Raw genomic sequence first — 14546 nt, 5'->3', positions numbered from 1 at the left:
AACACGCCAAAGCAATGGTTTAAAAAAAGTATAATTGCAATTCTAATAAAGTCATTATTGAATCATGCAGTCGATTAGGGACTTTTTTCACTTAAGTGAGGTGATGAAACAAATCGAATGATGTTTATCTAACGCTCCACACTTGAGACTTTTTTTTACAGTCTATGGGTGAGACAGATGCAAAAACATTGTTTTTTTTACTGGTCAATTTTGAGATTTGGGGCTGTTTGTCTTCAATAACATGTCTTCTTTCAGACTTGTGGTGAAAAAAAAGTCCAAAATACACATATAGGTCTTTATTTTACTACACCTTTAGTCTATTTGCGTCTGTAGATTTCTCATAAATTCAGTTGGCGTTCTAAATCACCATGGTGCTCCGCGATTGCTGTCTGCACCCTGGAAAGCTCTCTCTCTAGCTCTCTCCCATACAATGTTCTCGGATCCAAATATGGTCATTTCCTTTTAATCAGCAACCAATTGTGAAAGTACAATGGGGCATTTAACACTAAAAGTGAATTTCATTGGCTGATGCCAATTTCCATCTGAACGAATCACGTGACGTGCTCTGACATTTCCACAGTGTTTTTGACTGTTTTTCTGTTTAGTTGAAGGCCATAAATGCTGAGTTATAGGTTTTGATGTGTTTTAGTTGGTTTGTATTGTTGATTGCTAAGGATTTGACAAGATATTGTGTCTGTAAATAGTTGTTTCCACTAAAAAAAATAATTAGCTTTTACATTACAAATCTTTAAATGCCGTTTTCTCAAAATGAGTTTTTTGTCATTCTTCATTACAAACATCTTAGCCTATGTAGCAGCTATGTGCACCAAACTCTCCAGTTATACACCTATATTCTGTATTCTAAAGATATCTCCAGAGGGATTTCTTAATAAATCATTACTGGCCTGATTAATGAGACATTTTAATAAAAATAAAAAAATATGCCGAAAATATATAAATATATAAATATGCTGAAATCCCTCTGAACATCTTTTTTCATCTTGTGTGTAATCAAAATGAAAAAAATAATTTAGCACCTGGCTTTATCATATGTTCATCATATGTCCGCAAATATCATACATAAATATTTAATGCATGATTAAATAGCAAAATAAATAACTAATACTACAACCCGAATTCCGGAAAAGTTGGGACGTTTTTTAAATTTTAATAAAATGAAAACTAAAGGAATTTCAAATCACATTAGCCAATATTTTATTCACAATAGAACATAGATAACTGGCAAATGTTTAAACTGAGAAATTTTACACTTTTATCCACTTAATTAGCTCATTTAAAATTTAATGCCTGCTACAGGTCTCAAAAAAGTTGGCACGGGGGCAACAAATGGCTAAAAAAGCAAGCAGTTTTGAAAAGATTCAGCTGGGAGAACATCTAGTGATTAATTAAGTTAATTGATATCAGGTCTGTAACATGATTAGCTATAAAAGCTTTGTCTTAGAGAAGCAAAGTCTCTCAGAAGTAAAGATGGGCAGAGGCTCTCCAATCTGTGAAAGACTGCGTAAAAAAATTGTGGAAAACTTTAAAAACAATGTTCCTCAACGTCAAATTGCAAATGCTTTGCAAATCTCATCATCTACAGTGCATAACATCATCAAAAGATTCAGAGAAACTGGAGAAATCTCTGTGCGTAAGGGACAAGGCCGGAGACCTTTATAGGATGCCCGTGGTCTTCGGGCTCTCAGACGACACTGCATCACTCATCGGCATGATTATGTCAATGACATTACTAAATGGGCCCAGGAATACTTCCAGAAACCACTGTCGGTAAACACAATCCGCCGTGCCATCAGCAGATGCCAACTAAAGCTCTATCATGCAAAAAGGAGGCCATATGTGAACATGGTCCAGAAGCGCCGTCGTGTCCTGTGGGCCAAGGCTCATTTAAAATAGACTATTTCAAAGTGGAATAGTGTTTTATGGTCAGACGAGTCCAAATTTGACATTCTTGTTGGAAATCACGGACGCCGTGTCCTCCGGGCTAAAGAGGAGGGAGACCTTCCAGCATGTTATCAGCGTTCAGTTCAAAAGCCAGCATCTCTGATGGTATGGGGGTGCATAAGTGCATACGGTATGGGCAGCTTGCATGTTTTGGAAGGCTCTGTGAATGCTGAAAGGTATATAAAGGTTTTAGAGCAACATATGCTTCCCTCCAAACGTCTATTTCAGGGAAGGCCTTGTTTATTTCAGCAGGACAATGCAAAACCACATACTGCAGCTATAACAACAGCATGGCTTCGTCGTAGAACAGTTCGGGTGCTAACCTGGCCTGCCTGCAGTCCAGATCTTTCACCTATAGAGAACATTTGGCGCATCATTAAACGAAAAATACGTCAAAGACGACCACAAACTCTTCAGCAGCTGGAAATCTATATAAGGCAAGAATGGGACCAAATTCCAACAGCAAAACTCCAGCAACTCATAGCCTCAATGCCCAGACGTCTTCAAACTGTTTTGAAAAGAAAGGAGATGCTACACCATGGTAAACATGCCCCGTCCCAACTATTTTGAGACCTGTAGCAGAAATCAAAATTGAAATGAGCTCATTTTGTGCATAAAATTGTAAACTTTCTCAGTTTAAACATTTGCTATGTTATCTATGTTCTATTGTGAATAAAATATTGGCTCATGTGATTTGAAAGTCTTTTAGTTTTCATTTTATTAAAATTAAAAAAACGTCCCAACTTTTCCGGAATTCGGGTTGTAAAATAACACTGGACTATTAAGCTATTCTAAACTGTTTCTATAGGATCCACATATTTTACATGTTAAACTAAAGCTACCTTTTTGAACAAGTAGCTATCTAACAAAGTATAATTATATGATATTTTTAAATCAATATGCTCAAGATTAATTAGCCTTGACATAAGTAGATTTTGTTTATTCATCAATGCAAATTTACTGTAACTGCTGCTATGCAAATTAAATGGGATGTGGATAATAAACAAAAATTTATATTAGTTATATTAATTCATTAATTGTGTATTTATTTCTATGAATTATTAATCTTATTCTGCATTTATATAAATAAGGCTATTATATATATATATATTATATAAGGCTATTGTAAATAAATTCTATTATTTTTATTATTTGTGAGTTGTACACTGTTCATACATTTGATTCTTTTATTTATTACAATTTTTCTTTCACTTTTGTAAAGTGAAAAGTTAATACAAATTGTATTTGATTGTTTTGATTTAGAGCAGTGAATAACTGCTATTAAAATATAATAGGGTATCACTGTTTATTACTGATTTTAAAGGTTACTGAACTCTTGAAATGATTTGGATATACAGTTCAAACAACACAAGATTGGCCCCTCTGTATTAATCGTGGCCCCTCTTGTGCCCCCCAGTTGAAAAAATCCTAGAATCGCCCCTGCTCCCGCAGCAGCAGATACTACTCCAGAGAGTAAAGTGTCATCCATAATTGAGGCAACTCTCTGCTCAAATGGTGAAAGTTAATCGACCCCTTTTACCACTGCCTGTTCTTCCCACAATTTGTCGGTGCGCAGCAGTTCTCCGTTTAACGTCCACCTTTATATCAGATTGTCTCTTTTTAAGGTCATTTACAGTGCGACTTTCAGATCCCACCGCATTGACGGCTTCAGCCAAACTCTCCCACTCATATTTTTTCCTTTTGTTATTAATTTCGGAGGACAAAGTTCCAAAAAAAATATTTTTTCTAGTCTCTACCTCCGATAGTAGCACCTCCAATTCACTTGGTTTTGTTTCCTGCCGCTTGCTTTAGCCATTTTCTTACTGCTATTGTTACCGGCCTCAGACCTAGGGGATATCTGGGCTGGCAGCAAAGGACACACAGGCAGTGAAGCACTGTGTATCTGTGAAAACACTGTGAATAAATAAAGAGACAGACAAAATGAGTGTCGTTCCTTTGGTGCGTCAGTTTACTTCTGAGATCTTAAAACTTTAGTAACTTATGAGTGTACACATAAGAAATATGAATACATACACACCCGTATTCCATAGCCTGTTTCACATAAAGGCAATATATAATTTACATATTGTGTGGAAAGAAGAGTGTACAAAATAAATCAATAAAGATTCACATAAATGTCACTCTCATTACTAGAAAGATGACAAATGTGTCACTTAAACACACAGAATGTATAAACTAAAATCCAACACCATTTTACATAGACCACTTCACCCAGATTGACTCGTGTCATTCATTAAGCGTGTGCGCAAAGCACTCAAAATGGCGACTGAATTGTTAATGCAACAGATATACAGTACTCAACTACTCAATTAAAACACAAAAATAACACGAACCTTTGCACTGCTAATGCACTCAAACATCACAATGCTGTATAACAATACTTTTGAATGCATTTACTAAACAATAAATCGTTTGCATTTAAGACCCTCGAGTTAATTCAATTTGTATAAAACACATTAGAGCATGACAAAGTTACTCAAAACACTTCACAATTACGTTCCTAAACCTTCCTATAGTCATGTGAACAATCAGAAGAAAGTTTAAAGTGCATATTATTTTACCTGTGAATAAATAAAGAGAAAGACAAAATGAGTGTCGTTCCTTTGGTGCGTCAGTTTACTTCTGAGATCGCACCCGGGAAAAAGCTAGTCTCTATAGTGTGCTTCACAGGAGCGCTCAAGCGCTATCCGCTGGCGTGGCGGTGAACTGATTCTGAACTATTGGTGTTCACATTTAAAAAAAAATAGGGAGGTATCAGTTTTCAATTAATTATTGAATAAACATTTTAACACCCTTTACACTCTCCCCTGCTTTAAGAGATGCCTCCGGGCATCCAGAACTAACCCAACAGAATAGAAGAACGTTTTTTTTTCCTGAAGATAAGAGAAAAGAGCTATCAGTCTGATCAAAGGATAGGTAAGTATTTGAATGTCAACAGTCCTGCCTCATTTGTCCTTTCTTAAGTCTAATATGCCCACACAAGTGGAGAAGGATAGTGAGAGGCATCAGGTATGACAGGGTAAGTATGAATAGGGTACAGTACACAGGTGTGCATTGCATTCGCTCCTGGTCTCCAAGGTAGGTATGTGGGTTGTCCCATCTGATTATATGTGAACATCTCCTTTGGCTTTACTGCCCGTGCAGACATCCGCAGGGTGATGTCTTCCCTATTCATTTGCTGTGCAACCGGCTCCACTCCCAGTTCAGTATCCTCATTACTTCTTCCAGCTATGCAGTCGTCTACTTGTTCCTGAGTTTCCAGAGATGGCAACAGGTCAGCCAGTACTTGCTCTGATTCTGGTGTCACAAACCGGAGTGGTTGCTCATATGTTTGAGGGTTATCTGGCTCAGCTCTATGGTGTTCCGGGTGAAACTCTGGTGCCGCTACTCGCAGATCACTACCTGGCTCATGATGGGAATGTTTGAGAGTGGCTTTTCCCCTTTCATATACTGGGACTGGTCTGGGATTACAAGCATATTCTTCCTCGTCCCCTGAATCACCGGAGTCGTGCTCTAAGGTATCAGACCTGTGATGTCGGCTGTTCTTGTGATGTTGCCTCTGCCTTTGTTATTTCCGTGTCCGATTGTCCTCTCCATTATGTTCAATGGGCAGATCATTCACATGCAAAAGAAGATTACGGTGCAAGACACGTAGAGTGCGATCACCAGTTTCAGCTTGAATTCGATACACAGGACCAACTCCCATCCTCTCAACAACACGGTGAACCTTGTTCTCCCAGTAAGGACGGAGTTTGCCGGGCCCGCCCCTCTCTGATAGGTTGCGTACAAGCACACGATCACATGGCTGAAGCACAATTCCTCTGACACCACGATCATAGTATTTTTTTCCTTTTGCAGAGCTCTTTTTACTATGTTCAGAGGCGATCTTGTATGCCTCCTGCATCCGGGAAGCCCACTTCTGTGCAAATTCCTGACGGGTTTCAGTCTGTGGCTCAGGATCCAGGTTAAAAAGCAAATCAATGGGTAACTGTGGGGCCCTTCCAAAGAGGAGAAAGAATGGTGAATATCCTGTGGCTTCATGCCTCGAACAATTGTATGCATGCACTATGTGTGGTAAGTGGTCTTTCCATTCAGATTTATTTTCCTCTGACAGTGTCCGTAGCATCTGAAGAAGTGTTCTATTCAAGCGCTCAACGGGGTTCCCCTGTGGATGATAGGGTGTTGTTCGAGAATGGGCAATGCCAGCCAGTTGCTGAAGCCGCTGGAATAAGTTATTCTCAAATTCGCGACCCTGATCATGGTGAAGCTTTTGTGGATACCCAAAGCGTGGTATAAAGTCAAAGAAAATCTTTTCAGCAGCCGTTTTTCCAGATTTGTTCCGCGTTGGGTAGGCCTGGGCGAAACGAGTAAAGTGATCTACAAGAACCAAGATATACTCGTAGCCACCCTTACTCGGTTCAAGATGCAAATAATCAACAGACAGTAGCTCAAATGGTACACTTGTTGTAATTGAACCCATTGGTGCCTTTTCAGGAACAGCAGGCCGCTTTTGCTTAATACATGGGCACTGGCGGATGACATAATCTTCTATGTCACGCTGCATGAAAGGCCAATAAAATCTTTGCCTTGCCAGGTGGGTAACTTTGTCAGCGCCGACATGCCCCATGTCATCATGAAGGTGTTTGAGCACAAGAGACTTCAGAGACTCAGGGAGAACCAGCTGTCTGTGTTGTCCGGTTTGTCTGTATAAAATTCCCTGTTCAAGTCGAAGTTTATTCCATTCGTGTATGAGTCGTCGTGTGGTGGGTCCCATTTGTCTCTTGTCTTTGTCATTGGGGTTCCATCCTTTCTCTTTCAATGCAATCACGTCAACGATGGAAGCATCTCCTTTTTGGGCAGCTCGAATGTCTTCTGGAGGAAACAAGGGTATACTGGCCGGAAGCATATTATCATCAGTGGAGCCCAGCTGAAGAGCCGCAACCCACGGTACTTCTCTTTCTCTCTGGGCTTTATCTCCCTGCCATATGGCAGACACAACATCTGGAGGTAAAACCTCAGAGTACTCTCTGATGTGGTCCTGGAGCTTCACTGGGAACCGTGATAGGGTGTCAGCGTCAGTGTTTGTCTTGCCTGGTCTATATTTTATGGTGAAATGAAAGTCGGCCAATTCACCCACCCAACGATGCCCAACAGCACTCAACTTGGCGGTACTCAGGATATAGGTAAGGGGATTATTATCTGGGAATACGGTAAACGTGGGGGCGTAGTAAAGGTAATCCCGGAATTTATCGCAAATGGCCCACTTTAAGGCAAGGAACTCAAGCTTGTTAGAATGGAGGTGATAATTCTTCTCAGCGGGTGCGAGTGCCCTCGAGCCATAGGCGATAACACGTAGTTTACCCCCTTGTTCCTGATAGAGTACCGCCCCCAGACCTTCATTGGATGCGTCGGTGTGAAGGACAAAAGGTAAATTACAGTCTGGGTATGCCAAGATAGGAAAGGTGGTCAACATGTCGACAAGGGAAGCAACCACAGCACGGTGTTCAGGGGTCCACTGGACTGGTGTCTTGGATGGCAGCTGACCCTTTTTTATACATTGCTTAGTTGTCCTAGTTTTGACAGATTTCTCTCCAGACACCTCGGGACTCTCTTGAAGCTTAAACAGTGGTTGGGCTATTCGGGAAAAATCCTGAATGAAGGACCGATAGTAGCCCAAAAATCCCAAAAGAGCTCTTACTTCTCCAACATTCTTTGGTTCCCGCTCCTTCCATTGCATCACTGCTTCCAAGTCCTTGGGGTCGACTTGAATGCCTTCACTTGTAACTAGGCGCCCAACATACCGCACTTGCCGTTTAAATAATTCACACTTCTTTGGTCGTAATTTTACACCATGCTCCCGTAAGCGGCAAAAGACTCTCTTCAAATCTTTGATGTGGTCCTGAAAGGATTTGGAAAAGCAGAGAACATCGTCTAAGTAGGTAAAACAGCATTCATCCCTCAGACCACTCAACACACCTTCCATACATCTTTGGAAAGCCGCCGGTGCATTGGAAAGGCCAAAAGGAAGACGGATCCACTCATACAATCCCCAAGGCGTGCTGAAAGCTGTCAGGTGCCTGGAGTTCTCCTCAACAAAGCCCTGGTGATATGCACTGCCCTGGTCAAGTATGGAAAACCATGAGTAACCTCCTAGGCTATCTAATAGGTCCTGAATACGTGGACGGGGGTGACGGTCGGGGATAGTTTTGCTGTTAAGTCCACGTAAATCAACACAAAGGCGTAGGCTCATATCTTTTTTCCTTATGCAGACCATGGGAGAGGAATAAGGTGATACAGACTTTCTAATCCATCCATGATCTTGCAGCTTTTGAACATGTTCCTTAACCTCTCTATACAAGGGCTTTGGGACTGCGTTGTAGGACCTTTGGACTGGTGTATCATCTTTTAAGTAGATTTTGAGTTGTAAGTCAGAAATGCAACCAATATCGGTGTCATCTTCAGCAAAGACATCTGACTGGTCGAATAACATACATTTCGCAATCTCCTGCTCTTCCTCAGCTAGATGAGACAAGTCAACAGGAGGATGCCATTTGTCTTTGGTCATGTGTGTGGGTTTATGCATTTCTTTTTTTCTCAAAGTCTGCTCATGAGTACACAATTGAGCTGCACACAAGTGGGCTGTGTTCTGAGGCGTTGGCTCACAGTTTATGGAGGAATGAGGGATTGGTTTAAGATCAAGTATATCTTCAAGAGTACCAAGAACGGTTTTCTTTGCAAGATAGATGTCATGTTTTGTCGAGTTCTGAATCGGGATTTTGATGCGCTGTTTTGGATGAGCCAACAGGAATATCAACTAAAGCTGGGAACAATTCTAGACCGTCCAGGCAATGATTCTCAGGGCTCGGCTGAAACATCATCGTACCTCCACTGTTCCATCCTCGAATTCTACACTGGACTTCACGGATCTTGCCTGAAGGGATATTTACACCTTTCTTGCCAAGGCGTACATTACACTGTGGCATCTCCGTGGGTCTAATGGTCTGGAGAGTGAAGACTAATGCTTCCACGGTACTGTCACTGACACTCAAAGCTTCTTTCAGTATTTCAGTTACATTAACAATATCGTCCTGATCAATGTTTGCTTTGATCATCTCCGCAATGACATTACTACCTAAAAGAGGGTAATTGCAGTCACGACTGATAAGCAGTGGTACTCTGATTGTCAGGCGCCCATGACGCTGGCTGCATATCTGAAGATCAATCTCTGCCCATCCATCAAGGGGAACCTGAGTATTATTAGCAGCAGAAATTTCAAGGGAATTATCAAATAACGATCCAAGTGGCTGTATTTTTATACAGGGTAGTGCTTGTTCAATCCACGATTTGCTCACCATGGTCACTTGTGCCCCTGAATCAAGCAGCATCTGAAGAGGTACCCCATTGATGGAACATGAGACCATGCATCGCTTACCAAAGAGTTGAGCTACTCTTTTCTTTGGGTCTGACTGGTACTGTAAGTTTGACTGTGAGTGTTTAGGCGTTTTGACCTTTTCTCGGGGCTCATCACTACTTACGATCACTGGCTTCCCCTCTCCAGCGACCTCTTCCCGTTTTCCGACAACCTTCGTTGGAGACAGCCAATGGCGCGATGTCCTGCCTGGCCACAAACAAAGCAGTGAACACAGTTGGTATTGTTTTTTTGTACACAGTCATTGCATTTACCTCTGGTCTCAGACCATGGTGGTTGTGTGCGGTCATTAGGTGAGCGGCAGTCTTTCAGCTTCACAGCCTCAGTGGGGGTGGACATCTGGGCTAGATGCTTGGTTAGAGAAGAAACTTGAGCAGTTAATTCTTTGATAGCATCACGGTTTGCTTGCAACTCAGCGTCAACTTTTGTTGGGGTGTTCAGTTCACTTTGGGAGTACTGAGCTGCGCTTACAGTAACTGGTCTGCTTTTACCTACTGAACCCAGTCTTTTCAATCGCCCTTCTTCTTCAGCTGTTGATTTTGTTATTTCTTCCAAGAGCAAGTCGTCACTAACCTGCATGTCTGAGAGAAAAGGTTTAAGATCACGTCTGACATGGCTGTTCCTCTCATTTAACCCCTGGTAAAGTGCGTGAATGAAAGTGCCCTGAATGAGCTCTTTGTTATAGCTAAAACCTACACCAGGTTGTTGTGACTCAAAAAGAACACGCTGCTTCAGGCCCATTATTCGGTAAAGAAACTGTTGTGGGCTTTCTTTGTCATTTTGTCTAGCACTAGTTAGCTCTTGAAAAAGTTCAGTTACATTTTTGTCTCTAATGTGGGAGCGCAGAAATCTTTTCAACCCATCAGTAGTGAGGTCATCCTTATTAACCAACATCTCTCTGAATGTACCAGGTTTTGTTATCTTAAGGACTGCTCTGATAATCTCAGACTCACTGAAACCCTCCTGCAACCCTTGATCCATTTGCTTACAGAGACAATTGAAAGACATGTCACAGCCTGTATCACAAATTTGACCACCATGCAACTTAAACTCTCTATGTGGTAACAAAGCTGAAACATCAGACAATCTTACAACATGGTCAGAAATGTTAGATGAGTTCATCCTACCCAAAGGAGCAGCACCAATTTGGTCTGGCATACCAGGCGTTGAAGAGGTGACTTCTCTGGTAAGTGCATAGGTGTCTCTGCACTGAAATGATGAGTGCATGCCAGTCTCTCTGTTCATGTGTAACGATTGTGTGCGAGTGTCTCTGTCCATGTGTAACGGTTGTGTGCAAACTTCTCCATCGTCATCAGTTGGAGTGTGACCCTGGTGCTGTGTTGGTGAATCTCCCATCAAGACAGGTGCCACATTACCAGATTCAGCGGCTCTGGTTCCTGGAGCTGATAGCACGTCATTAAGTAGGTCAGAAAGGAGGAAAAGTTGAGTCATGCCCTCATCTTCTGCAGCTTTTAACTCATCACTTCTGATGTAGTCGACAATTAGGTCATAAAGTTCGGGTTCATTTAGATCTGCTACATGGTAAGTTTTACGACCGTCATCTATCGAACTTGCAACAGTCTGCAGCTGACTAAAACTCAAATCTGAAAGCTTCTTTTGGATCTTGAAGATCAGCACTCGCCGTGGGCTTAAAGTAGTCATGCTGATGCTTCACCTGTGGCAGTTGTTCTCTGGATGACACTTGGCGAAGTAGTCTTCCCTGAAACACTGGGTGCAGGATTCCCACGTTACTATGACAACCGTCCCAGGCGAGATGTGCTAATCCCGGGCGCAGCCCCCAATTGTTACCGGCCTCAGACCTAGGGGATATCTGGGCTGGCAGCAAAGGACACACAGGCAGTGAAGCACTGTGTATCTGTGAAAACACTGTGAATAAATAAAGAGACAGACAAAGTGAGTGTTGTTCCTTTGGTGCGTCAGTTTACTTCTGAGATCTTAAAACTTTAGTAACTGTAAACACTTCTTTAGTTACATACAAAAATAACTTCATCTGCACATTAACTTATGGTGTACACATAAGAAATATGAATACATACACACCCGTATTCCATAGCCTGTTTCACATAAAGGCAATATATAATTTACATATTGTGTGGAAAGAAGAGTGTACAAAAGAAATCAATAAAGATTCACATAAATGTCACTCTCATTACTAGAAAGATGACAAATGTGTCACTTAAACACACAGAATGTATAAACTAAAATCCAACACCATTTTACATACACCACTTCACCCAGATTGACTCGTGTCATTCATTAAGCGTGTGCGCAAAGCACTCAAAATGGCGACTGAATTGTTAATGCAACAGATATACAGTACTCAACTACTCAATTAAAACACAAAAATAACACGAACCTTTGGACTGCCAATGCACTCAAACATCACAATGCTGTATAACAATACTTTTGAATGCATTTACTAAACAATAAATCGTTTGCATTTAAGACCCTCGAGTTAATTCAATTTGTATAAAACACATTAGAGCATGACAAAGTTACTCAAAACACTTCACAATTACGTTCCTAAACCTTCCTATAGTCATGTGAACAATCAGAAGAATGTTTAAAGTGCATATTATTTTACCTGTGAATAAATAAAGAGACAGACAAAATGAGTGTCGTTCCTTTGGTGCGTCAGTTTACTTCTGAGATCGCACCCGGGAAAAAGCTAGTCTCTATAGTGTGCTTCACAGGAGCGCTCAAGCGCTATCCGCTGGCGTGGCGGTGAACTGATTCTGAACTATTGGTGTTCACATTTAAAAAAAAATAGGGAGATATCAGTTTTCAATTAATTATTGAATAAACATTTTTACACCCTTTACACTATCTTTTGCCAAAGTGGACTCATTACCACATTTAAATGGATTTAATTAGGGGAGGAGACTGGGTGGGGCATTGTGCTCGTGCATGTGCGCTCAATTTTACGTTAATTGGGATGTACAAAGAGAATATGCGTGGAATCCTTCGTACGCAGAGATTCATACATCTGTTTTTTTTGTGTGTGCGCACATTTACAGCTTTGTCCGTACGCAATGTTTTAGTATGAATTTAACGCAAGTCTTTGTACATGAGGCCCCAGGACTGGTGCCTGACTTTTTAATATGATTACAAGATAACAGCAGAAAATTGGCCAAAAGAGTTAAAGGAATTTGAGGAAAAGGAAATGGGTTGAATGGAGAGGATGGTAAGGCAGCACAAGAAAGAGAGAAAGAGATCATATCCATCAACATCATTCACCACAGAGTGCAAGAGTGGAACACTTTCACTCTAAACAGGAAGAGGTGGTCAGATTAAATGGAAATTCCTGAAGTCTCTGCACCTCTTCAGCAAAAGAGAGAAAGGTACACTACCGTAAACAAACCTTAGCATGCAGTATCTTAGATTAAAGGCATTATTCACTGAACACCACTAGATTTTAAATAAAAGCACTGTTTATCTATCTGTCAGACCTAATAAAAATTCTCAGGGTCCCTCACCATTTTTAAGGTCCAGGAAAGAGGTATACATTGACATAATAGTGTACACAATGCTTTAGGGGTACACTCTAACAGTATCTTCTTAGCTATGGACTTTGCAATTGTTCTTGGAAGTATTTGCTAGGTGGATTAAGGTGTCCTATAGTGGGCTTCTTTTCTTTTTCTCAGTTTAATTTGCGGCCTTAATAAATTCTCTTTGACATTTATGGTGGTGGTGGTGAGACATTACCTTTATCATGGTTTGTGCTTTTACTGATTAAAAGAGGGGCTGTTGTGTGACAAACATTATTGGTCTATGATGTCACTGGAAACCAGAGTTATAGATGTGTCACACAGCCTTGTGGGATCTGTGGCCTTGCTTTTGAACAGCACATTTCTTTTCACACCCTACCAGACACATTAAAACTCAATAAAATGTGAATGCAATGGCCTATGAGTGAGCCTATGACTGAACCCACAACCCTTCGCACTGCTAACGCAATGTTCTACCACTGAGCCACAGGAACATTCAATTAGTCAATTAAATGGTTTCTGAATTAAATGGTTGTGTGAATTATTCATTGACTCACTTATAAAGACAGTAACTTGTTGTCACACATAGTATAGAACTGACAAAGACTAATGGAGTGTGATACAATTCAAGGACTGGAACTGTTGCATAAGTATGCATAGTATTTTATTTTGCTATGCTTCTTCTTCAGTGAAAGCTTTTAGATGATAAGTATCTGTTTTATTTTTGGTACTGCTTTAAATTTAACTCAAGGAAACTGAAAATTGCAATATATATATATATATATACATATATATATATACACATATATATATATATATATATATATATATACATATATATATATATATAAATACATATATATAAATACATATATATATATATATATATATATATATATATATATACACACACATATATATATATATATAAGATACTGTAGATCTTGAGATTTGTCAAAGCATGGTTCAGATTATCCGCCAGCCTGTTTTTCCCATGGCTGTCCAAGGGAACATACACTCTGCTCTGAAGGACAGCTGTAGGGTTTGATTTTCCCCAAATAGCCATAAAATTACTTAGAGTGTAGCTTGACCTCTATGTTGCTTTACCCTGGTCAGCTCCCTCAGATGGATTCAGGGACCCCAGGCAGAAGCTTAGGGACCCAACTAGTCTCTAACTGATTCTGGAACAGGTCCAGCAAGCCACAATACAGGTCAAAACAGGTATGGGATATCTGTGCATCACATTTATTTGCCTTTCTCTTGTCTTTAAGCCTCTTCTTATCCAAATGCTCCCATCTCAGATGGAGTGTCAGGGAGATGTTGTTTTAAGAAAAGTCAACACCAAAGATAACCTATTTCAGGTGGTACAATTTACTCTCTGTTTACCAAGTCTCTATCATAAATCATTTTCATTTGTTAAATCACAAGATCAAAAAGAGGGTGTTGGACCATATTTCCCTTTCCCAAATAACTAAATATCACTTTAGCTCTTCCTCAGCTTGTCTTCTTTTATTTATTAATAGTTTTATTAATAAAAAAAAAAACAACAACACTGCATGACCTTGAAATTATTCTTACATTACTTCTTTACTAAGCTAGGATATTCATGAGATAAATAAATCAAG

The 14546-nt window shown here is 40.3% G+C and overlaps 1 protein-coding gene across 1 annotated transcript; it reads right to left on the bottom strand.

Annotated features, from left to right (window-relative positions):
- Positions 1-9520: 9520 nt before the first annotated feature.
- Positions 9521-12257, bottom strand: LOC132151421 (uncharacterized). The gene is made up of 2 exons (XM_059559529.1): positions 12018-12257; positions 9521-11299 (listed from the first exon to the last, which is right to left on the bottom strand). Exon 2 carries the CDS (start codon positions 11072-11074, stop codon positions 9521-9523), a length of 1554 nt encoding a protein of 517 aa, XP_059415512.1. The 5' UTR covers positions 11075-11299; positions 12018-12257.
- Between the last annotated feature and the right edge of the window lie 2289 nt (positions 12258-14546).

The sequence above is a fragment of the Carassius carassius genome, chromosome 10 (assembly GCF_963082965.1).
Source record: "Carassius carassius chromosome 10, fCarCar2.1, whole genome shotgun sequence".
In the NCBI taxonomy this organism is placed as follows: Eukaryota; Metazoa; Chordata; class Actinopteri; order Cypriniformes; family Cyprinidae; genus Carassius; species Carassius carassius.
This window is presented reverse-complemented; position numbering and strand designations above follow the sequence as displayed.

Coding starts and splice junctions, on each gene's coding strand:
- LOC132151421 (XM_059559529.1), bottom strand. CDS start 11,074: ATGACTACTTTAAGCCCACGGCGAGTGCTGATCTTCAAGATCCAAAAG.